The sequence below is a fragment of the Drosophila rhopaloa genome, unplaced genomic scaffold (genome assembly GCF_018152115.1).
Source record: "Drosophila rhopaloa isolate 14029-0021.01 unplaced genomic scaffold, ASM1815211v1 contig_3, whole genome shotgun sequence".
Classification (NCBI taxonomy): Eukaryota; Metazoa; Arthropoda; class Insecta; order Diptera; family Drosophilidae; genus Drosophila; species Drosophila rhopaloa.
This window is the reverse complement of record NW_025335123.1, coordinates 7,527,756-7,550,367: the sequence shown is the minus strand read 5'-3', so window position 1 is coordinate 7,550,367 and position 22,612 is coordinate 7,527,756. Positions and strand designations below refer to the sequence as shown.

At 44.2% G+C, this 22,612-nt stretch overlaps 6 protein-coding genes across 8 annotated transcripts; 2 read left to right on the top strand and 4 right to left on the bottom strand.

The window, feature by feature from the left end:
• The first annotated feature begins 717 nt into the window (after nucleotides 1-717).
• LOC108047666 (protein DENND6B) lies at nucleotides 718-3,481 on the top strand. Its single transcript, XM_017127954.2, has 2 exons — nucleotides 718-1,886; nucleotides 1,952-3,481. The coding sequence occupies exons 1-2, from the start codon at nucleotides 801-803 to the stop codon at nucleotides 2,741-2,743; spliced, it is 1,878 nt and encodes a 625-aa protein (XP_016983443.1). The 5' UTR covers nucleotides 718-800; the 3' UTR covers nucleotides 2,744-3,481.
• Nucleotides 3,482-5,017: 1,536 nt separating this feature from the next.
• Nucleotides 5,018-7,893, bottom strand: LOC108047664 (DNA replication licensing factor Mcm3). The gene is made up of 3 exons (XM_017127951.2): nucleotides 6,390-7,893; nucleotides 6,089-6,322; nucleotides 5,018-6,020 (listed from the first exon to the last, which is right to left on the bottom strand). Exons 1-3 carry the CDS (start codon nucleotides 7,746-7,748, stop codon nucleotides 5,157-5,159), a joined length of 2,457 nt encoding a protein of 818 aa, XP_016983440.1. The 5' UTR covers nucleotides 7,749-7,893; the 3' UTR covers nucleotides 5,018-5,156.
• Nucleotides 7,894-8,629: 736 nt separating this feature from the next.
• Nucleotides 8,630-17,659, top strand: LOC108047610. Its single transcript, XM_017127860.1, has 18 exons — nucleotides 8,630-8,944; nucleotides 9,024-9,385; nucleotides 9,883-10,058; nucleotides 10,118-11,044; nucleotides 11,101-11,979; nucleotides 12,036-12,156; nucleotides 12,213-12,315; nucleotides 12,381-12,664; nucleotides 13,128-13,495; nucleotides 13,811-14,401; nucleotides 14,732-14,922; nucleotides 14,979-15,083; nucleotides 15,139-15,252; nucleotides 15,316-15,846; nucleotides 15,910-16,032; nucleotides 16,096-16,181; nucleotides 16,253-16,792; nucleotides 16,851-17,659. The coding sequence occupies exons 1-18, from the start codon at nucleotides 8,927-8,929 to the stop codon at nucleotides 17,209-17,211; spliced, it is 5,880 nt and encodes a 1,959-aa protein (XP_016983349.1). The 5' UTR covers nucleotides 8,630-8,926; the 3' UTR covers nucleotides 17,212-17,659.
• Nucleotides 12,804-14,469, bottom strand: LOC108047647 (something about silencing protein 10). The gene has a single exon (XM_017127931.1). It carries the CDS (start codon nucleotides 14,377-14,379, stop codon nucleotides 13,102-13,104), a length of 1,278 nt encoding a protein of 425 aa, XP_016983420.1. The 5' UTR covers nucleotides 14,380-14,469; the 3' UTR covers nucleotides 12,804-13,101.
• Nucleotides 17,660-17,779: 120 nt separating the features above from the next.
• LOC108047622 (trichohyalin) lies at nucleotides 17,780-20,732 on the bottom strand. 3 transcript variants are annotated; one of them, XM_017127886.1, is made up of 3 exons: nucleotides 19,853-20,732; nucleotides 18,120-19,143; nucleotides 17,780-17,979 (listed from the first exon to the last, which is right to left on the bottom strand). In XM_017127886.1, the coding sequence occupies exons 1-2, from the start codon at nucleotides 20,527-20,529 to the stop codon at nucleotides 18,198-18,200; spliced, it is 1,623 nt and encodes a 540-aa protein (XP_016983375.1). In that variant the 5' UTR covers nucleotides 20,530-20,732; the 3' UTR covers nucleotides 17,780-17,979; nucleotides 18,120-18,197. The 3 variants fall into 3 exon arrangements, with proteins under 3 accessions (XP_016983375.1, XP_016983374.1, XP_016983376.1); XM_017127885.1 differs by having other exon boundaries at nucleotides 17,780-17,964; XM_017127887.1 differs by having other exon boundaries at nucleotides 17,780-17,964; nucleotides 19,862-20,732.
• A 483-nt stretch (nucleotides 20,733-21,215) lies between these two features.
• Nucleotides 21,216-22,021, bottom strand: LOC108047624 (thioredoxin-1). The gene has a single exon (XM_017127888.2). It carries the CDS (start codon nucleotides 21,925-21,927, stop codon nucleotides 21,604-21,606), a length of 324 nt encoding a protein of 107 aa, XP_016983377.1. The 5' UTR covers nucleotides 21,928-22,021; the 3' UTR covers nucleotides 21,216-21,603.
• Between the last annotated feature and the right edge of the window lie 591 nt (nucleotides 22,022-22,612).

The following is a 22,612-nucleotide window of genomic DNA, read 5'->3' as shown; positions in this document are numbered from 1 at the left end:
TCACTAACAGTGCTGGAAGCCTAGCTAGTAATCGCTAGATATACTTTTTTATGCCAACACATTTTTATCAGCATTAGAACAATAATGATTTACGTTAAAAATTTAACAGTTTTGATTCTGGTCCTTTAGTTTTAAAAGTCTTTATGTTGTTACCACGATTTAAAAAAAATTCCCAAAAACCTGAACTTTCCGGCACATTACATCTCTTATTGAAATCGGATTCCGAAGTAATATACCAGCATACCGATCATTACAATATATCTTTTAAGGATATGAAGCGAACCTGGAACAGAAGAGATGATTTTTTTTGTTCATGAATACATATCCCATATGTCTAAATTGGCCTTTATTTTTATTTATATTTTATTCCATAAAAACTATTGGATAAGCTATATTCGCCCAAAAGTGATTTCACCAAGGTGGCAACGCTAGTGGACAGCTATAACAAATAACAACAAAAAGTGAAAGTTTTGATATGATAATTAAGAAATAGAGATGAGTAGTTTTATACAGAAGCTGTGAAAATGGTAGAGATAAATAATAAACAAAATAAGTAATAGAAATATGGGCTGGCTAACATTATGAACCATTGCACATTTAAAATTGCATTAATTGGATCAACCAATTGAATTTATAAATATTAAAAATCTATGTTGTAAGTTTGATCAATCTTCCTGTCGTGACTGGTGGTGATAACAGTCACGGTGAACAGGGAGCAGCAATCGCCCATCCCTGATACCCCTTGTCAATGTCGCAGGCAAAGTTGTTGTTGTTTTTTGTAAATATCAACAAAATATAGAATGAGCGAGGATGCAAGGATCAAGGAGATGGCGCCATCACAGGACATCACCGCCAAAGACAAGGACGTAGATGCCACCAATTCGAATTCGCAGCCAAGTGTCAAGGATTGGGTGAACTTCTCGCAGTGGATGCACTGCTTCTGCGTTGTCACCTTCGATTTGAATCTTGGCCAGGCGCTGGAGCATGTCTACCCGCCGGAGTTCATGCCCAGCGACCAGGAGGTCAGCAACATCTGTTACATGGCCTTTCCGGACTCGAATTCCGGCTGCATGGGCGACACCAAGTTCCACATGCGATTACGTTGCACATCGCGGCGGGAATCCTTGCCGGGATACAATGCGGAGTGCTCGCCAGCCCTGCGACAGGATGGCTCACACTATTGGGGCTTCGTCTACTTCCGGCAGAAGAGGGATTCGAATCTGCCGCGTGGTTACTTCCAGAAGAGCTTCATCATCATCACACGGCTGCCGTTCTTCAATCTGTACTACGACATACTCTCCCAGTTGGCACCTCGCTACTTCGAGGAAGGAACCGATGTCCTTCGACTGGCCAGTGAGCAAATCAATCGCCAGTGGCCCGGCCTAAGGGTGGGCAATCCCCTCCAGCTTCCCCTGCTCGACTGCAGCTACCAAATCTGCATACCCCGCACCAGTAGCAGTAGGAAATCCACTGCAGAAAGTTCAGCCAACTCTGGGGAATCTTCACCACCCTTGGCTGCTTGTCCAGCGACCAAGGTACTATCCTCCGTCAACGAAATCGAACTCTTCCACTCCCTGGACTTTGTCATGGAGCAGCTGTATACGCTGTGGGAGCTGGTGATCACCGCCGAACCTATTGTGGTGGTGGGCACCTCTCCCGCCGACTGCTCACACATGGTTCAGACTCTCCTAGCCCTAATTGCTCCTTTGGAGTACTGCGCGGAGGCCCGTCCCTACTTCACCATCCACGACAGCGAGTTCCGGGAGTTTACGCAGGAGTGCACCAGCAAGACGACAGTGCCCACCTGCATTTTAGGCGTGACCAATCCGTTCTTTGTCAAGCTGCTCAAGGATTGGCCGCATATGCTAAGACTGGTGGACAACCAGGTGAGCAGAATAACTTTTTATTCGAGGCACATACAAATCTATATCTCCATCTCGCTCATTTTCAGAAAAACATGCAGCAGCAACAGCAGTTGTTGATGAGTCAAAAACATGCGAGGAACATCTCCTCGGCCACCTCATTCTCCAGCTCAACGGAGTTGGTCGGAAGGTCCCTCAAATCCAGCACTGGATTGAATGGCAGTTCCAGCAATGGCTCGGGTGATGCCTCATCCTCGGGACTGCACAGCAAATACAGGCCGTACCTCAAAAAGGATAAGGCGCTGATCAAGAAGGTGCTGCTGGGCATGAAGACCAAGCGGCCGGAGCATGTGCAAACCGCTCTGATACGACGCCACCTGCTCGAGCTGACCCAGAGCTTCATGATACCACTGGAGCGGTATATGGCCTCGCTGATGCCGCTGCAAAAGGACATCAGTCCGTTTAAGTCGGCCCCGAATGCGAGCAGCTTTAAGCTGGACGACTTCCTGGCGACGCTGGAAACAGCCGGACCGCAGCTCACTTCCCCGCTGAAAGGAGATTGGAAGGGTCTTTACAGACGCTTCTTTCGATCGCCCAATTTTCGCGGATGGTACGAGGCCCGTCATCGGGAGCTGCAACTCACTCTCCAGGATCTTCAGCTGCAGGCGCTATCGGAGGCAAACCTGGAGCATTGGGCGCACGACAAGCAGGAGGTGGAGATCATCGACATGATACTCAAGCTCAAGCAGAAACTGAATCTCTATGGGGAGAAGGCCACACAGCTGGAGGGAATCAATGGCACCCAGCAGCAAATCCGGGCGCAAATCGAGTGCATGAAGGGTTTGCTGCCGCCTGATCTCAAGAATGTGGTGAACCTCTGATCTTAGCCACGGCTGTCTAGCTAAATCTTGTACTCTTCTCTGTTTGGCTGCTCCATATCCGCCCAAGGATTTCCGTCTGTCTGTTATTCTGTAATTGTGTGCCTGTGTGCGATGTGTGCGTTTTTTGCGATCCTTGGGAGGAGGTGCTCTTTTTTATTGTAAATAAGTTTTATCCGGAGATTAGTCGCTATATTTGTGTCTAGTTTAATTGTATAAATAATCCCAAGCAAACAAAGAGAAAACGGAACCATGAATGTTAGTCCAAGCCAAGTATTAAATGTAATCGAGGCGATATTCATTTCATATTTTCAAATCTATTAGAAACGTTTAAAACTTCATAGATCCCCAAAACAATGCTCATGTCTTTGACTGTCTCAAATAAGAAAACTAAACCTTTAATATGGTTCAACCTATTCAAATAATACGAATTTCTGCAGCTAAATTTTAATTACCATGTTAAAGTTTATAAAGTTAAGAGTTTGTATCCCAAAATTGTACGATTTGGCGGTCATACAGGTAGAAAACCTTTAAATGAAATCTACATCTTGTGAGATAAATAATGCATCCTCCGAATTTCTCAAAGTAAATGATGGGTTGACCAATGTGATTTAAAGCCAGTTCTGTTCGACTTTTATCTTGTTTCTTTTAAAATCGTTGTAAAACTTTGTATATCGCTTTAAAAAAACTGTTTAAGTGTCTATGACTGTCAAATATAAGAAAATTATACATTACCTTTAACGTGGATTGTTTTTCTGATTGGTTCTTCTTATTATTTTAAATAGTATATATATATTATTGATCAACACACCAGCCGAGTCGATCTATCCATGTCCGTTTGTTGCTTTTGCAAATTTGTTATTTTAAAGGGGATCAAAGTGACCTAAAACCTGCACTTCTAAGCCCATAACTTTTCTAACAGACATCCGATTTCAAAGTGGCATACTTCTAAATGATCGTGATTTAATTCTCTAAAAATCTGTGCTTTCAACTTGGTTTGTATTTTTGGTTCGATTTTTCGTCATTTTAATGATGTTACTTACCCCTTTCCAAATTTTCGGAAAAAATGGCTTTGGGGAAAAGTGACCCAAAACCTGCACTTCTGAGCTCATAACTTTTCTTACAGACATCCGATTTTAAAGTGGCATACTTCCAAATGATCGTGGCCTAATTCTCTAAAAATCTGTGTTTTCAGTTTGGTTTGTATTTTTGGGTCGATTTTTTGTCATTTTAATGATGTTACCCCTTCCCAAATTTTCGGAAAAATGGCTTTGGGGAAAAGTGACCCAAAACCTGCACTCTAAGCTCATAACTTTTCTCACAGACATCAGATTTTAAAGTGGCATACTTCTAAATGATCGTGGCTTAATTCTCTTAAAATCTGTGTTTTCAGTTTGGTTTGTATTTTTGGGTCGATTTTTCGTCATTTTAATGATGTTACCCCTTTCCAAATTTTCAAAAAAATGGCTTTGGGGAAAAGTGACCCAAAACCTGCACTTCTGAGCTCATAACTTTTCTTACAGACATCCGATTTTAAAGTGGCATACTTCCAAATAATCGTGGCCTAATTCTCTAAAAATCTGTGTTTTCAGTTTGGTTTGAATTTTTGGGTCGATTTTTCGTCATTTTAATGATGTTACCCCTTTCCAAATTTTCGAAAAAATGGCTTTGGGGAAAAGTGACCCAAAACCTGCACTTCTGAGCTCATAACTTTTCTTACAGACATCCGATCTTAAAGTGGCATACTTCCAAATGATCGTGGCCTAATTCTCTAAAAATCTGTGTTTTCACTTTGGTTTGCATTTTTGGGTCGATTTTTCGTCATTTTAATGATGTTACCCCTTCCCAAATTTTCGGAAAAATGGATTTGGGGAAAAGTGATCCAAAACCTGCACTTCTGAGCTCATAACTTTTCTTACAGACATCCGATTTTAAAGTGGCATACTTCTAAATGATCGTGGCTTAATTCTCTAAAAATCTGTGTTTTCAACTTAGTTTGTGTTTTTGGGGTCGATTTTTCGTCATTTCTGTAATGTAACCCCTTTCCAAATTTTCGGAAAAATGGCTTTGGGAAAAAGTTAACCAAAACCTACACCACTAAACCCATAACTTTTCTCACAGACATCCAATTACAAAGTGGCATACTTCCAAATGATCGTGGCCTAATTCTCTTAAAGTCGGAGTTTTCAGTTTGGCTTGTATTTTTGTGTCACTTTTTTACAATTTTTATCTAAAAAACATAAAATAACGAAAATGCCAACAAAAATGCTTCTTAAATTGCAAAGAGAATTTCAAAGTGTTTATTATCATATAAATAGAAACAAAAAATACAACTTAACCGATATATGAAGGTTATAATAGAGAAAATATGTTATATTTGATGGACATGGTGAAGATGCTCCGGTGGAATGTGAGATTAGATAAGAAAAACGATGTCGTCGGCCACCATGATTTGATTATCATCGGTCATGCGATGGACGGCGGCCTCGATTTCGCCGCCGGTGAATGGCTCCTGGTTGCCCTCGTTGATGGCTGTGGTGATCCTGGCCAGCGGCAGGCTCTGTTCGCGTGCCTCGCGGAACAGGCGCTGCAGGTTGTTCTTGAATTCGCCCAGTCTGGGATCACTGATGGAGGCTGGCTCCGACGGCGGTGTTTCGCCCACCGATGACTGCTCCTCACTGGAGGTCAGCAGCTGGGGACGAGCAGGTAGCGAACGACGGGTCTCACGGCGCGTCAAATCTCCAGCATCCGGCTGTGGTGTCTCAATGTCCTCGTCATCGCTATCCACACCTACAGGGGCAGTGCGTGTGCGCTTGGAGCGTCGCGACGGTGATCGCTGGCTGGACGCCTCACCATTCTCCTCCCCCTCATCACCGGATGCACTGTTCCGGCGACGCTTGCCACCGCGCTCCTTTTCCAGCACCTTCTTGAAGTGGGCAAACTGCACCAACTCAATGGCTGCATGGGCATCCTCGATGGTCACCGATTTGGACATGCGTGCCCTGGCATGAGCCGTGGACAACCGGATCAGGGTCTCCAGCGTACGAGCTGTAATCGGCTGGGTGCGGGCCACATCCATTTCGACCGCCTCCTGAGAGCGCAGCCTGGAATACTCGTTGGCAATCGCCTCGCAAGCCTGCTCCCCCAATTTGGGCTTCATGCACTTGGCAATGTGGATGTACTTTCGCATGAACTCCACGGACAAAATCTTCTCGTGACGCTGGCGGGATTTGCCATGCAGCAAGGCATCGTACTTCTCATAGACCTCAGTTTCCTTTTTCTGTAACATTAATTGAAGATATAACATAATTATCAAACCGTTTATAAATATTGTTATTCAAAACCCACCTCTTCACTGCTGGAAACGAAGGACAATGAATCCGCATATGAGCTACCCATGGACAGTGGCTCTCCGTCTGCCTCCTTGGGATTGCGATAGCGATGCATCCGCACCACATGGTCCGAGATCATCTGGTCCACATCGCTGTCAATCACGTCTAGCATTACGAAGAGCAGATCGAAACGCGAGAGCAGTGAATCCTGCAGCCCAATATTCTCCATGGGCGTTTTGTACTGATCATACTACAATGGGTTGTGAAAATACCATAATTAGCCAGAGATTTTCGAGGAGATCAAGCTGTAGACTTACCCTTCCGTACACCGGATTAGCGGCAGCCAAAACGGAGCAGCGAGCATTGAGCGAGGCATGGATGCCCGCCTTGGAAATAGTAACTCGTCCCTGCTCCATCACTTCATGGATGGCCGTGCGATCAATATCGCTCATCTTGTCGAACTCATCGATGCAAACGACTCCGCGATCTGCCAGGACCATGGCGCCGGCCTCCAGACGCCGCTCACCGGTCTCCTGATCGGTGGTAACCGCCGCCGTGAGACCAACACCACTGGAACCACGTCCCGTGGTCGGAATTGCCCGCGGAGCCGTGTTCAAGACGTAGCGCAGCAGCTGCGACTTGGCCACCGAGGGATCACCGATGAGCAGGACATTAATATCGCCACGCAGCCGTGTTCCGTTTGGCAGGATCTTCTCCACGCCGCCGAGGAGAAGGCAAAGGATGGCCGACTTCACATACGAATGTCCGTGTATAGACGGCGCCAGACTCTTGCTGAGGAGCTCAAAGATGTCGTTGTTCTTGGCCAGCTTCTTGCACAGCATAATGTCCTCGCGCGATATGTCCAGGTTACTCTCCTTGCTAAGCAGCGATATGTTGTTGGCCAGGAGAACAGTACGGAAGGTGCCGGAGGTGTAGCCACCGCGTTTACCCGGCAAACAGCGGTAGCTACCCACAATTTGGACACGATCACCCGGCTTGCAGTGATCAACGAGATCATCATCGCATACAATGTCGACAGAGCGTGGCAGTTGGCCAGCCGGGGCCTTTTCGGGCATCTCCTGAATGGTCAGCGTCTGGTGATCCTTGTAGACGGACAATCCGTATTCGGTTTCGAGCAGATTGCCATCCTCATCCTTGGTGGGATAGGCAGCACCGGAGGGCACGGCCTCGAAGGATGTCAGATCGGTGTACTTGCGCTCCATGACCTTGCGAGTATTTGGACAATAGTGGACACTGCGCACCACCTTGGGTCGAATTAAGGAGACCTTGGTGACAATGCCCTCCACGCAGACCATGTTGCCCAGATAAATGGAGGTCAGGGAGCGAGGGGTGACATGTCGATTGCCGAAGCAGCCCTCGAAGCCAACGAAGAGATCCTCGTGCATCTTGGCATACCCAGGATCCACCGTGGAGGCGTACTCCTTAAGGGCCCTTCCGAAGGCCAGCTGCTCATCTGCCGCGTTTCCCAGGAGTCCCATTGCCCGCTGTGGATTCTTCCGCTTCAAATCATTCACGTTCACGATCAGACGTTTGCTCTTCTCCGCAATCATGTCCTTGACGTGGCCCGCATAGATTCCCTGATCCTCCTCGTCGTCCAGGAAGTCCACATACTCGCGCTGGATGTCCTTGATGAACTGTTCCCCTTCGTGGGCCATGGTTATGTCCTAGTCTATCACTCGGATCTCTTTATCGGTGTATAAATAATGCAGACTCGATCCGTTCTGGAGCAAACACAAATGCAAACAAAACTAGGATCGCGAAAATGGCACGCCAAAAAATAATTTTTGGCGGGAATGCACGTGAAGTATGACCAGCCGAGGAAAATACCACGGCTTTATATATGACTACAGTCAAGATTGGCTATGCAAAAATTGTGGTTATCTATAGCAAATGTTTTTCATATACTTTATATAGAAATCGTGGAGATTGGCAAGGAAATCCAAATAAAGTTTGTTCTCATTTATTTTTAATATGTATTTTTGCTTTGCTCAAGTTAAGTTGTGGGAAGTGTCAGCTATAATGGGTAGTATTTGACCAATTTGAATTTCACAAACTATCTAATAAAAATAAATTTTCAACACACTTGAAACAATTAAAAATGAAATATTGCTTTTGTTGGCTTTTCATATATCTAGTCCAGTTCGATTACATAAAACATTGTTAGCACAAAATGTCAACAATTGTAGCTCCTGACGACCTTGAAACGATTCTGTTATGTACAATTTTTTTATCATATTTTATATTATTTATAAGTGGTAAATTTACCAAAATAATTTTTTTTCACCAACCGATTTTTTTGTTTTAATATTTAATATTTTTAATATTAACCATCTTTAAAATGAAACCATATATATAAATCTCACTTGGGAGTACATGTTGTAAATACTTATAAGAATAATATAATTACAATTATAATACACAAAATAGTTATTTATAATAGACTTATTCTTTAAGATCCAGGTTTTGCCAGGGCTGCCGAAACTATCGCCGGACTTTATAAGACAAGATATTTTTCTCACTATCTAACTACGGGCACACTGCGCATCTAAAAACTTAGAGCCCTTAGACTTATTTCTATTTGACGTTTTCGGGATTTTCGTATTAAAGAAGGTGACAGTCAATGACTTTTATTTTTGGGAGCAACCTAGAATATTCGCAGCAAAGTGCTTAATAAGAATTTCGCTATAGAAACTTAAAAACATCGAATAACGTGATACTTACTTGGCCAGTCCGTCGGTGGTAGTCTTTTTGTTATTTGTTATTTACCTGTTTTACTTCGGAAAGCAAATTCAAGAGGAAACCGAAGAGGTCCCTGAGAAGAACAGTAAAGATCATGGTCGGCAACAAGAAGGTGAGATTTGGGGGGTAAATGGGAATCCCTTACAATCCCTTGTTTAATGAAAAAAATAACACTTCATCTGAAAAAGCAGCTGAAGAAGGAACTGGGAGAGATGCCGGTGCATCATTTGGACAAGACATTGGACAAGATCGAGGAATTGGAGAACGATGAAAAGAAGAAGCGCAAGGAAAGCTGCCCAACTCCAATCTGGTCACCATTGTCCCCTGGCGAGATTGTGCCCACCACTACTATCACATCCTCGGATGATGAGACTTCAGTAAAGAAGAAGGCGGGGAATGATTCGTCCTCCTCCAGCAGCGATGACTTCACCTGGGACTTCGACGACGAATCCAGCGACGACGAAAGCCTCAACCTGGAGCGATCCTACAAGGATCTGATGAGCCAGGATAACAAAAGTTTCGCCCAGTTGGTATCAATCAGCGAAATAGCCTTGTAAGTGGGGATTAGCTGTTTAAGCATATTTCTCTCTAGTCTCCAAATCTTAATTTGGTTACCAATAGCACTGCTATATCCTTTTTAAAGCCAATTTATTAAGTATAAACAGTATATAAAAGTAACTGCATATAATTCAGAGTGCAACGGAACAACCGATAATTTTTCAAAAAATGTTAAAGTACATAGGTTTCTTTTTATTTAACTTGTTTGAACTTTAAATAATGTGGTTAAATTTCACATCTTATTAATGCAATATTTAAATTTACATGGTAATGAATAGGGCCTTTAAAACCATCATTAAACGTAAACATACATACATGTATTAAAACAGTAAGAGGCTTAGCTTCAATTACAAGATTTTATTTGAAATTTGTTAAAATTTTGTTTATACATGCAGGCTAACTAAAAATCGGGTGGCATGCAATTAATTGTAAATTGTCTACAAAATTTGTTCAATTTTCTAAGTAACATCTATGTTTTTTATGCAAATCCAGCAAACTCAACGACCTGGACAAGATTGAACTATCGGTGACTGCGCTGCAAAAGCAAGCTACCGTGCCGGCCCACATCTGGCTGAAATATCTCAAGGCCCGACTGGTGGTGACCCAAACGCCCGACGAGCGCAAGGCTTTCGAGAAGAAGTGCGCCAAAGCATTAACGTACTTCTACAGTAAGTTATAGCAACCAAATAAAATAGAAAACCCGATTAATTAATATGTTGTTTACCAGACATACCGCTCTCCACTTTTATTGTGAACTACCTGGTTGACCAAGGAAATGTCGAGAACCATGTGCTGTGGGCCAAACTGCTTGCGGATTACGACGTAGAGCGCCCAGATTTTGGCGACAAGTTACGCCCACTACTTTCTAGTATCACTGACAAAAAAGAAGCCGCCACATTCGAAGAACTCCTGCAGAAGCACTGCGTCAGCTGGAACTGCGGCGAAAAGAAGAGAAAGATCATACAAAAACTCGTTGACGAGTTTAAGAAAGATCTAGACGAGATGAAGACACAAAACTGTGACTGGAATTGGTCAAAACTACACAAAAGAAATGTGGAGGATGTGCAGTCGTTGCCCTTCGACGAAGACATTAAAAACGCGGTGATCCGCTTCTTATTTGAGCGCACCCTGGCCAAGTTTCCCATTGCCGATTTCCTGTGGCTATGCTACATCGACTTTATCATGGGCAAAGACGGTAACAAGAAAGAGGAGGCAGTGGCCAAGAGAGAAAGCCGCTTGGGCAAAGGGTTCTTGCGTAGCACTGCACTGGATTTGGCCTGGCGGGGAGTGCGAAGTCGCCCCAGCGTGCGTCTGAATCACAGATTCATTAATCTAATGGAACTGGCTGACTTCAAGCAGCCCGATGTTGACCATCAGCTCCGCATAATTCTGAAGCGCATAGAGCCCGATATGATCATGACGGTGGAGCTGCACCTAGACTACTTAGCCTATTGCGTGCGTAACACCAATGTTAAGGATAATGCACAGGTTATTGGGTTGCGCGCCGCTTTCAATAGCGTCTGGGAAGAGCTTTCTAACCTTTATGGCGATAAAGCGGACACCAGTTACGAGGTGCTCCAGCTGTGGGCACAAGTGGAGTACGCGCATCTGGGCAGTCCGGACAATGCCATGCATATTTGGCATCAGATTTTGGGTGAGCAGATGTTTCCACGTTCAGTAAGCATACTATTTACACATTTCCTTCTTCAGGTTATCCGGGCAGCTCACATCGCGGATTGCTTTGGCTTAGTTTCGCCCAGATGGAAAGCCAATACAACGCAGGTCACTGCACCCCTGATATTCTGCGTAAAGCACTATCCCAGCCCGTTTTGGAAGATGGCATCAAGGTGCAGGAGTTTTATCGACGCCACGAACGCTGCTATGGAACCTATGAGTCTAATGCGGCCTGTCAGGCCCTTGAATTGCCCCCTGAATACATAAAGCAGCGTTTCCATATGAAGCCCAATTCCCAGCAGGTGAATTACCGCCAGCCGCAGCATCGCCAAGCACAACCTCACCAGGCACAGCCTCGCCAGGTAAAGTTTGATCAGGCAAAGCCTTACCAGGAAAAGCCTCACAAGGAAAAGTCCCATAAGAAAAAATCCCACAAGGAGAAGTCCCACAAGGAGAAGTCCCACAAGGAGAAGTCCCACAAGGACACACCTGACAAGAAAAATCCTCACCAGGAAAAGCCTCTCCAGGGGAAGCCTCACAAGGAAAAGCCGCAACAGCCAAAGCCTTGCGAGGAAAAGCCGCAACAGCCAAAGCCTTGCGAGGAAAAGCCGCAACAGCCAAAGCCTTGCGCGGAAAAGCCGCAACAGCCAAAGCCTTGCGAGGAAAAGCAGCAACAGCCAAAGCCTTGCGAGGCAAAGCCTGGCCAACAACCGGAGGAGAATCGTGAGCCATTGAATCGCGAGCAGCGACGTAAGCTGGCGCATCAGCAGAAACAGCAGCAGCAGGGACATAAAATGTCTATGCCCAAATCCGTTTCTAAAACTACATCCGAGGATGGTCCACCTCCAGCATCGGAGGCTAAACTTACTGCACGTCCGGCTGAAGAGACCTGGGGATCTAACTTTAAATATTCGCGTGAGTCCCAAGGGTTAAACAGAAATTTCATCTACTTAAATGAGTTCATTTTGTAGCCCATTTGGAGGCCAACAAGATCTTTTTGAAAAACCTGCATCCCGACTGTTCCGAAGAGGAGCTGCACGAGCTGTTTGGACCCTATGGCACCATCAAAGATGTGCGCCTGGTTCGCAAGAAGTGAGCTTTAGTTTTATTTAAGGTTTTATATGCTAAGTGCTATATGTTTTTACCAGGCACATGAAGTTGAAGTGCATTGCTTACGTGGAGTACGAAAGGCCAATAGAAGCTCAAAGAGCGGTGGCTGCACGCGATGGTTACCTGTTGAAGGGCATGAATGTGAGTGCTTCCTTCTGAGTTTTATATAACTATTTTATAATAATATATTTGATCAACTTCTGCAGATTGTTGCGGCCATTTCAAACCCTCCGCCAAAAGATTCCTCCTTGGATCTTCCCAAGCTCAGTCTTGGGTCCAAAAGACGAGTTCCCACCTCGTTGATACCCACGATACTGCTGCCCCACGCGGTGGCCGAAAAGAAACGTCGTTTGATGGTCTTCGAGTCCGCAAAGTTCGCAAATTCAACGGACGAAACCAATAAGTCAGAGGCTACTGATCAGTCCGAACGGAAGGAACCCGCTGTGCCAAAATCAAACAAAGAGTTCCGCAGGCTATTTTTTAAGGATTAGGTTACAATTCCTACGGCAAAGCCAGGAGCCAGCCGTAAGACGACATCGATTATTCTATTCAAGGACGATTATTCGAAATTTAGCTTTTAACATTTTAGACAACCTAAACTGAACCAAAAGGTTAACTAGTTGTACAAATGAGGCAGATGTAAGATTTTTTTTATTCTTAATTGGTTAAAAATGTGGGAACCAAGTAAAAATCAAAATGGGAGACACAATAAAATCAATTTGTTAAAGAATAATATTTGACTATAAGCATGTTTTAATTGAGAAATTCTGACATTTATGAATCCTGGAAGTCCAGAAAAAAAATGCCACTTGTCGATCTATATACATAAATGATTTTAAAACGTACCGAAACCGAAATAAAATGTACAAAACTGCGAGTTGATTAAAAGAAAGGGCTTTTTGATTTATTACATAACTGCTAATTGAACTAAGTGCGGAACTTGACGCTCTTAGTGACGCTAGACTTAATGCCGGACATCTCGCCACCGTAGCGATGCAGCTCCTTGCGCACTGTGCGCACGGCTCCTTTGCGTCGGATCAGAGCCTTTCGGTATTTGCCGCGGTGCTTCACACGCGGATTGCGCAACTCCTTCTTGCGGTGCGGCGTGAGACCCTTGTTCTTGGCCATCTGGTAGGTGATGCCGCGTCGGGCCATCTCCTCCTCGTCCTGCTCTTCTTCTGGGTCTTCTGCTGGCTCTTCCTGACCCTTCGTTTCTTGCCTCTCCTCTTCACCATCATCACTGCTTACTTCGGCCTGCTCTCCATTGTTATACTTGTTGAGGATCTGCAGCTTGGCCTTGCGCTGTGCCACATCCAACACGGTGAAGGCATCGCCATCCTGAATTCTCTCCAGCAATGCCTCCAACTGCGGCCGTATGTACTCCTCGTAGCGCGGCGTCAACTGCTCCCTCAGCAGCTTGAGCTGCACCAGCCGCTTGACCACCGGATGGAACTTGACGCTACTCCGTCGCGCCTTTAGCAGCAGATAGAAGGCCACGTTGGAGCAGTAGGTGGACAGCACGGTGTGGTATAGGCTGGCGTACTTGAGAGCCGGGACCATGGGAACATCGTGGTTCCGTACATAGTTTAGAACCGGGGTGATCAGATCCTTGACCTCCTCCAGATGTTTCTGAAAGTCCTGGATGAGGCCCATGAGTTCCGGCGAGTCCTTCTGCAACAGCTGCAGGCGTTCACGGGGCGTCAGACCCGTAAGATCGGTGGTCACCCTAGTGATTTCGCTCGACTCCTCCTCGTCGCTGCTTCCTGCCGCCACATGGACATCGTCCAGCTGGAAGTCCTGCTCGCTGAACCGCTTGGCCAAGCGCAACTGAATCTTCTTGGCCTCCTCCTCCTCGGCGCGCGCCTGCTCCTCCTCCTGGGCGTTGTAGCTGCTGTAGTCCTGGTCCACAAAGTCCGTGTTGTAGTAGGTGCTCCTCTTGCTGCCCCAGTCCATTGTGTTGGGCAGATCGCGGTCATCGTCCTCGGCTCCCTCGATGTCGCTATCGCGCATCAAATCCGCCACATCATCGTTGTCCTGATCCTCATCGTCGTCGTCATCATCGCTAAAGGCCAGGACTTCCTGGCGGGGATCCTGCTGCTGGCGCTTCTTGCGCTGCTTGCGCAGATCCTCCAGTATCTCGCGCTCCTCCGCATCGTACTCCTGCTCGGAACCGGTCAGCTCATAATCGTCACCCTCGCTGTCCATTTTCTGGCCAGAATTTATCCAAGTAAAACAATAAAACCGAACAACACGTGCGTAAACAAACAAGTCCAAAATATATACCGTCCGGCTTTCAAATGCTTATTTTATTTAATATACCAGAACATTTTTTAGGATTTTTTTTATAAATGTTGGAGGTTGTATTCGCTAAAGTAAGAGGGTGAACTCGCTAACTGCGGAGGGTGTACTCGCTAAATATATAATACTCAGCGATATTTTTTTTTCATCCCTACTTTCCAGATAATGCCAGCATTGCCAGACCTTAAACACCGCCAGTTGAAACTACAGTTGCATTGAGGGCAAAATAAAAACTTGCAAATTTTCTATGAATTAAGCTAAATGATGGGGAAAGTGACCAAAATGAAGCCGCTAAAAGAACGAATTGATCAAATTGAGACGGATGTTATGCTCCAAAAAGAGTTTACTCAACGATTCCGATCCTCACGCGCCAAAACACATTCTCTGAATATGGATAGAAATATAAAGGTTTTGGTTGGAGATCAAGGCCAAAAAGAGGTCATAAATCTGGTAAAACTGTTTTAGATCAGCAAAGATTATCGAAAACTAATGACATGCCCGTTAAGATTACTTCTGAACCCAAAGATGATGAGGTTTGTTCTGGCAAATCGAGAAGTCAAGAGGTTTCACCTTTGCAGGAGCCATGTGACCAAGAAAAGCTCACTGTTCAAGTAGGTAATCTTTTTAGTATGAAATTTACGTCTACTAACGAATCCTCATTTTCAGTTGGCCCCTAATGATCCTATCCATCCCAATTCCCATCTTAATTGCAAGAAACAGCTAGGACTGGCGGCTTCAACTTTAAAGGAGGCTTGTGACCAGGACACACCCATTAGCCAGGTTTTTAATCTTAAAGGCCTGTCAACTACGGTATTTATTGATAAAAGAAAAACCCCGTTTTAGCCGGACGCTGACGATTTTCTTACCGATCCCAATTGCGTACCCAGCCAGGCATCCTCATCCTTAAGCCAATCGAAATCTCAGGAGAGTACCAAAAACATTGATCTCGGTCGTTTGCGACAACTCAATCTGCCGGGCGGCAATAAAAAATCGTTTGTCAAGGAGTGGCTAAGTTCAACAGGACCAGAGGAAAGGCATGCCAACCCACAAACCCAGCTGTGTTCCGGGGATATTCAGCTGCTTTCCAACAGCAAGGAATGGCTTAACTCGGCGACAGGATTGCCTAGCAGTCACTCTCTGAAAAAATCTGTGCACCAGGAAGCCATAGAGTTGCCTTGTAGTCAAACTTCCAAAGAATTTTCGACCCTTGATAGCGATGATGAGGAGTTAACCGGCAAGAATCCCTTTGCCAAAAGCAGCACAGATCCACAGACCTTGCAAGTGGAGGACTCGGATGCAGAAGAGGCGGAGGAGCGGATGATGGGCTTTATGCGACGTCTGCATTTCCGTGCTGCAGTTCCAGAAAGCTGTTTGGTTATTTTTATTATATTCTCAATACATATAAGTGTTTTTAACTTTGGTTTTATACTCAAACAGACGGATGCTGTGTTTATGGTGGACAGACCCAGAAATGCCGTCTCCCTGGGCAAGAAGTTGCCCACTTTGCGTCTGCAGGACAACTGCCAGGAACAGGACCTCATCATGATCTCCGTTTGCAAAGTTAGTAAAAGTAAAACCATGTACTAGCCCAATTTTAATTGTATTTTCGTGTAAACCCCAAAGGTTTATAGTCCTTTTCAGTTTTGGTTCCATTTTGTAAATAGCTCGCACGACACCCAATTGCTGGCCGAGTTGAACAGGAACATCAAGTGAGATTATGGGACTACCCTGCTGTTGATTAAGCACCTTTATTTTGTTTGCACCCTTTATAACCTTGTAGCACCTTTTATAACCATGAAATGCACGAAAGCTACAGGATCCCTGTGACGAGGTATTTTCAAAAAGCCGGATATATTTGCGCTGCAAATCACCATACTGGATGGCGTCGGGCCAGAATACTCGTCACTCCTCCAAAAAATGCCGATTGGATTTCCATATTCTATGTGGATTATGCATCGGCAGCTCAAGTGTCGCCGAGCGATCTGAAATTCTTGCCCGATTGGTTTACGGATGTGCCGCCATTGGCAGCCCGGGGTGCTCTCTCTTATGTCCATCCACTAGGACCCCACTGGTCTCCGGATAGTACGCTCCAGTTCCGGCGCTTGGTTCTCAAACGGGAGCTGCACGCCCAGGTGACCGAACTGGACGCGGATGAGGGCATACTCTTTCTGCGACTTTCACAAAAGAAAACATTCGATCAGTCAATCAATAAAAAGCTGGTCATCGCAAATCTGGCTGGGAAAAGTGATCACTACAGTCGGGAGCTCATCGAATACAATTGCGGAAGAAGACTACGTTACCTGAGAGAACGATTGCCTAGGTAGATTTGATCCTTTTATACAAAATTACCTTTGCTAAATGTGTTTCCTGTTTCATAGCTTCGAAATCCTGGAGTCCAGGTTAATCCCCCTGAAGGATGAAGATTTCGAGGCGGAGTTCGATGAGATAATTTATTCTCCGTCCTTCTACATGGATTTTCAGCTACCCGAGCTACACAATCCCTTTCGTTCTGGCCTCCTAAAAGCGCTGGCCGCTTGGATGCCCGCCTACCGAAAGGAGCAGGAGCACTGGGCCCGGATTTACAAACAGGCCAACCAAAAAGTGAGGGAGGCTCAGCATCCAGCCGTTTTGGGAAGGCAGGAGGTAAATCTGAATGAACAGATTGAAAAGGAGATCGGTGACGCCAAGGAACATGTAGATCAAATTGAGAAAAGAGAACCAGAAGATCAAAAAAAGTAAAGAAAAGCAAAATGAGCCGAAATATCAAAAGGAGGAAGTGGAGAAAAATGATCAAGTAAAACAAAATGAGCTAGAAAACAAAACGAGGAAGTAGAAGGAAAGCAAATGAAGTAAGACGAAGGCCAGTTAATCGTATTATTGATCACTTTAATACTTAATTGCCCTTAGTTGACTAATCTTACGTAAACTTTTTCGCATGTTATAAGTGGAGGTATCCTTAAAATCGCATAATTTAAAAACGCCACTATTATCCTCTATAGCAATTTAACCCCCGATAAAATTGTACTTGACAATAACTTGAAGTTGACGAAATAATTGAAATATTGTTCACTCCGGAATACAGGTACACTTAATACAAATCCTGTTTACTAGACACAAAAATATATTTTTTTCATTAGAAATCTGACTCACTGTAAATTCCTTGAACAAATACAACATACTTTGTATTAAATATATCACCACCATTTTTTAAATATGAAAGTAAATATTTAATATTTTTATTACTTTTGCAGCAGAGTATGTACTTTTGAAACCTAAACCTCTTACATTTTCCAATTCAAATTTAAGATCATCTTTTCAATTATTTATTTTATTTACCGAAAAGCAACAACAAACAAATTTTGTATATATTTGCCTTGACACCTGTCAAAACAATCAGACTTTCACTGTTGGCTGGATATTAGACGCGGTCGTTTGGTCATCTGTGCAAAGCGGGATTTGTAGATACCACAGACGCCTGGCAGCGACAATAAACTGATGGGATGAGATCTAAATTAATATGGGTATGAATTTTAAATTTTATTTTAGATCGAATTTAAATAAATAAGCTTTAGGGAACATCAAATTTAAATGACTAATTGTCCTGGTTATAATGTGAACTATCAAATTATATATTTCAGTATACTGACCACCTTTTTCTGGGAGATATGGGCACAGATTTCGGACTGGAACTGTGAATATCTGCCTGTCCGATTCTCTCCTGAAGCCTAACGATCGGTGGTCCCAATGAACTTGAAGGTGGACAGCAGGAACTCGTGATGAGGAGGCGGAAACGGCGACGATTGCTCTGCCTCCTCCACCTGCGCAACAGCATCGCTGAAGTGGTTGGAGTACATGGGAATCAGGGCAGGTGCTGGGACCATCTCTTCGTAGTTGCTGCTCATCCGGACGATGGGGGTCGATTTGAGGTCGGGGAAGGCCTTGAACCAGGGCAGCATCAGCGAAATCTGCCGCCACTTGTTCAGGGTGATGGGCAGTTGATTCTGCTCGAGATCGTCGTCATCCTGCTCCCGGGGCACTCCCCGAATCGGTTGATGACTAGCTATGGTTACGGAGCGGGAGCACAAGGCCAAGCGATCCTCATGGCCCAGCGGAGCAGTGTCCATCTCCAGATCAGACTCCATGGAGGCGTCCTCTTGAAATTTCTGTGGCGAGGTGGCCGCCGTGGCGGTGCTGCCAATTGTAGTGGCCTCCGTCATGGTCGAGCTGGGCGAGAAGCGGGCCAGCCGCAGGGGCGAGGTGTCCTCGTGGAGATGCCGCCGCCGCCGCTGCAGCTGCTCCTCCTCATCCTCGTCCTCCTGCTGTCGTCGCCGCCGGCGCTCCAGCTCGTCTGCCAGCTCGGGATTTTGTAGTCGCAGCAGCTCCAGCCGCTGCTCCTCGCTACCCAAACCCTCCAGGGATGACATCGATGGCCTCTGCCGACGAAAACGCAGGTGGTTCTCCTCCTCTGAGCAGGCGCAAGGGGAGAGGGAATCCTCCTCTAGCATGAGCTTCTCCTCCAGCCTCCTGAAGTGCTCTTCCTTCAGCTGCAGCTCATCCTCCTCCTCCTCCCGCAGGATGCGTTGCTGCTCCGCCGACTGCTCGTTCTCATCCGCCAGGAGTTCCATTTGACTAGCCGTCAGCTGGCGGTAGTCCGGATACAAGTGACTGGCCCTGAAAGTACAGAATTAGTACTTAAGATTACGTATGTCCTTAATTGTAAAGTAAGATGATCATTTTGTTAAGATGAACTTTTCGTATTGTTCACTCAAATTATAAATAGTTTATGGTATAGTTTGTTCAAGTAGTTTATTTTTATATTCTGTAAAGAGAATTTTTATAAATGTATATAAAACCTTATAAGATAACTTTATTTATTTAAAATGAAGTAAAAAATTAATACAATATAAACTTTAAATTAATAGAAAAACAGTTTTAACTGCCTCTCAAATTAAAACATCATTAAGAATATAATCAAAAATTGCAAACAGATTTTTATCCATGTAAAGCAGTAACGATTTGAAAATAATGAAATAAAACATATTATACAAATTTTAAACCAAACTATACAAGAATTGGAATATAATTAAAAATATAATAAAATAATTGCTAATGCTCTTAATATAGTTAGTTTATAGTTTTAAAACTTAAGCTATAAAGCTAAATAAATAAATAAATAAATAAAATAAAAATATCAGCTAGAGGGACCTTTATAGGAAATAATAGGTTTAATCAATATAACCTCATATTTTTCTGTATTAATCTGACTGTTTTTAAGTATTAATTATACGATGAAAGAGTTGGATAGCTTAGAATATTGTTAAAAGTTAAGCGAATTTTTCTGGGAAAATGGTCAACAATATGAATGTAAAAAACTTTTAACCTGTGGCACCTTATCATCTGCCTTGGTGACTGTTGGGGAACGAGAACCTGCGGATTGGGTTCCAGATGTGCCCGATTCCCGGCCGCCTGTGAGTGGCCACCACAGTGGCGTCGCTGGCGGACCTGGAGCAATCGCTGGAGATTCTGGCGGGACTGGTCGTTGCCGTAGGATATCCGCTTGGCAGCCCGTTCCCGGCGGTCCAAGGCATCTTTCCGGGCATCGGCCACCGCCTGCATCTTGGCCGTAAGCCGGAGCTCGCTCCTCAGGAATCCTCCGGCCTCGGCCATCTCGGCGTTCCTTCGCGAGATCTCCTTGCCCAGTTCCCGTGCTCTGGCCAATGCCTCCACCCGCTGATCGTAAGTCCTTTGCTCCTGCGTGGTGTTGCCCAATCTGAGATGATTCCTCCGGCGGAGATTGTGTCCAGGTGGAGAAGTGGAGGTGCCACCGGGGGATCTCTTGGCATTGGGGGCTGCACTGCCAGCACCTCCCTCCTTGATCTCCTCAATCTCCCGGAAAAGCCGCTTCAAGCGCACTTGTCGCATCTTTAACTCGATGGTGCGATCGTTGAACTCCTGAATCCGCTCGTACTCCTCCCTCAATCTCTGCAGTTGTCCATTCTTCTTGCTGTTGTTGAACATCCGCCGGAAATACGGTGTCGACTTGATCTGATACGACATGGTCTATATAGTCTATATAGCTCGAGCCTTTGGGATATTTCTTTTCAGGGCTTAACACTTGGTTTTCGGTCTATTTGTGGTCTGTATTGTGGCAGTCTCAAATGGCACTTGGCAATTTTGCAGCTTCCTAAAGGTTTTTTGTGAGTGTTGGTCTGACGAAAGTGATTTTTTCATGTGTGTGATTTTAAGTTTTGTTAGCAAATGCCAACTGAAAAATGTAAAACCTCTGACGTAATCCCTACCCGCCTACTAATCGTTAATAATCATTGGAAAAATACGAAAATGTCACCTAGAAATTTAAGCAAAAATATAAATATCTAAATAAAAGGGAATATATGTTCAAAGACAAAGTAATTCCTTTGTCAAATAAACTTTTGCCACTGAGAACTACTACTTACATATATAAAAAGTTATTAAATAAGGTTATATAAGAGCTGCAAACAAGTTAAATAGGTAAGATTAGCTTTCTACAGTATCATGATTTGGGTAATTCTCACTAAAAACCACACGAAGTTTCGGATTTTGATATAGAACTGCATTACCTGATACAACCAAAATAACTGTAAAACACTGTGTTAAAAAAATCATGATTAACACTATGTCCTTTACACAAAAAGTGATTCAAATTAGCTGAAAATCAAGAAAAATCTGAAAAATAACCCATAAGCCAAGAGAAAAGTGGAAAATTATAGTCAGAGTGGTTACAATTTATTGATCGAATTGCTAAGTGCCTAACCTTAAAGCTATTTTGATTGTCCAAAAGGCATTTCGAGTTGAGTTTAAAACAGATTACATTTCTCAGACCTAAGAGGTTATGTCGCAGACACGCCTCCACGCCCTAAAGCATACATTTACATCATATTGAGGTTAGGTTTTGGGTTTTAGCCCGTATTTTGTTTTTAATAATCTAGTTTTTATGACCACACGCGCATCTCCTACTCCCACATCGCTTACGAGCTATACAATTACATATGACACGACTTATAACGAATACAAAAAGAACACTTTTACGGGGAACATTGGTTAAAATCTAGTTGAGAGCCTGCTCCGAATTAAGATTATTCACTGCGTTTTCTAGGTTTTTACCAGTTTGGCCATCATGTTGGAGAGCTTATGCTCATCCGCTCCAGAAAAAGCAGCCACACGACGATTGTTCTTGATGAAGACGAAGGTGGGCATGCTGCGCACCTTGTAGCGCTCCGTCAGCTCGTCGAACCTGTCCACATCGATCTTGAGAACCACGGCCTTGGAGGAGTACTTCCTGGCCAGCGATTTCACCGTACTGTCCATATCCTTGCAGGGACCGCACCAGTTGGCGTAGAAATCCAGGACGACCAGTTTGTCACTTGCCGCCTCGATCTTCTTGTGATAATCGGACATGGTGCGAATGACTGACATTTTGGCGGATGTTCTGTTTTTAGGTGTTGACTTGAAGAACTCTGCGGACACGTCGTTAATCTTTCGAAGTTGATTCTGCACTGGATGCACCGGCTGCTCTATGGGGGCTTTTATAGGCCCCGAGTCCCGTTTTGGAGACTGGAATTCCCGCCGAATTTCCGCTGAATTCGCGATTTTGCCGCCTCTCTCACAAAATTCAAAATGGCGGATTATGGGGAGAAAAACATGGCGCCCATGGCAGAGCTGCCAGCCGGTCTCAAAAGCACTCGTACTCGGGGTCCCACTAATTCACCACGGCAAAACTATCGTAGCTTTTTTGAAATTAATAGTTATTATATGAATAAGCCTTGTATTTCACATATAAATATAAGCTATAAGCAATAATTTACTTCAAAGTGTGGAATTATTGCTAAATCTATTTCGTAATTTATTATTGCACTACTAAATAAATGTACATTTAAATGAACAACTGCTTTCTTGGAATTGTAAGAATAGCAAAAAATAAAAGTTGTTTTGCATATGATAGTAATAACACTCAATATGACAAAAATGTTATATATATATATATATTTATATATTTATCAATTTGAGTTATCCGCTTTTGAATTAATTATTACACAATTTCCAAATAAATGCTATTAAATGCAAATCTAATTAAAAATATGTAAAAGTGTTAAAATTGAGC

Excerpts from the sequence above, each read along its gene's own strand:
- LOC108047666 (XM_017127954.2), top strand. The coding sequence starts at position 801 with ATGAGCGAGGATGCAAGGATCAAGGAGATGGCGCCATCACAGGACATC. Across the intron at positions 1,887-1,951 it reads TAAGACTGGTGGACAACCAG|AAAAACATGCAGCAGCAACA; the intron begins GTGAGCAGAATA and ends GCTCATTTTCAG.
- LOC108047664 (XM_017127951.2), bottom strand. The coding sequence starts at position 7,748 with ATGGCCCACGAAGGGGAACAGTTCATCAAGGACATCCAGCGCGAGTAT. Across the intron at positions 6,323-6,389 it reads CTAATCCGGTGTACGGAAGG|TATGATCAGTACAAAACGCC; the intron begins GTAAGTCTACAG and ends AACCCATTGTAG. Across the intron at positions 6,021-6,088 it reads TCGTTTCCAGCAGTGAAGAG|AAAAAGGAAACTGAGGTCTA; the intron begins GTGGGTTTTGAA and ends TTAATGTTACAG.
- LOC108047610 (XM_017127860.1), top strand. Across the intron at positions 11,045-11,100 it reads TATTTGGCATCAGATTTTGG|GTTATCCGGGCAGCTCACAT; the intron begins GTGAGCAGATGT and ends TTCCTTCTTCAG. Across the intron at positions 12,665-13,127 it reads AGGCTATTTTTTAAGGATTA|TGACGCTAGACTTAATGCCG; the intron begins GGTTACAATTCC and ends TGACGCTCTTAG.
- LOC108047647 (XM_017127931.1), bottom strand. The coding sequence starts at position 14,379 with ATGGACAGCGAGGGTGACGATTATGAGCTGACCGGTTCCGAGCAGGAG.
- LOC108047622 (XM_017127886.1), bottom strand. The coding sequence starts at position 20,529 with ATGTCGTATCAGATCAAGTCGACACCGTATTTCCGGCGGATGTTCAAC. Across the intron at positions 19,144-19,852 it reads CAGATGATAAGGTGCCACAG|GGCCAGTCACTTGTATCCGG; the intron begins GTTAAAAGTTTT and ends CTGTACTTTCAG.
- LOC108047624 (XM_017127888.2), bottom strand. The coding sequence starts at position 21,927 with ATGTCAGTCATTCGCACCATGTCCGATTATCACAAGAAGATCGAGGCG.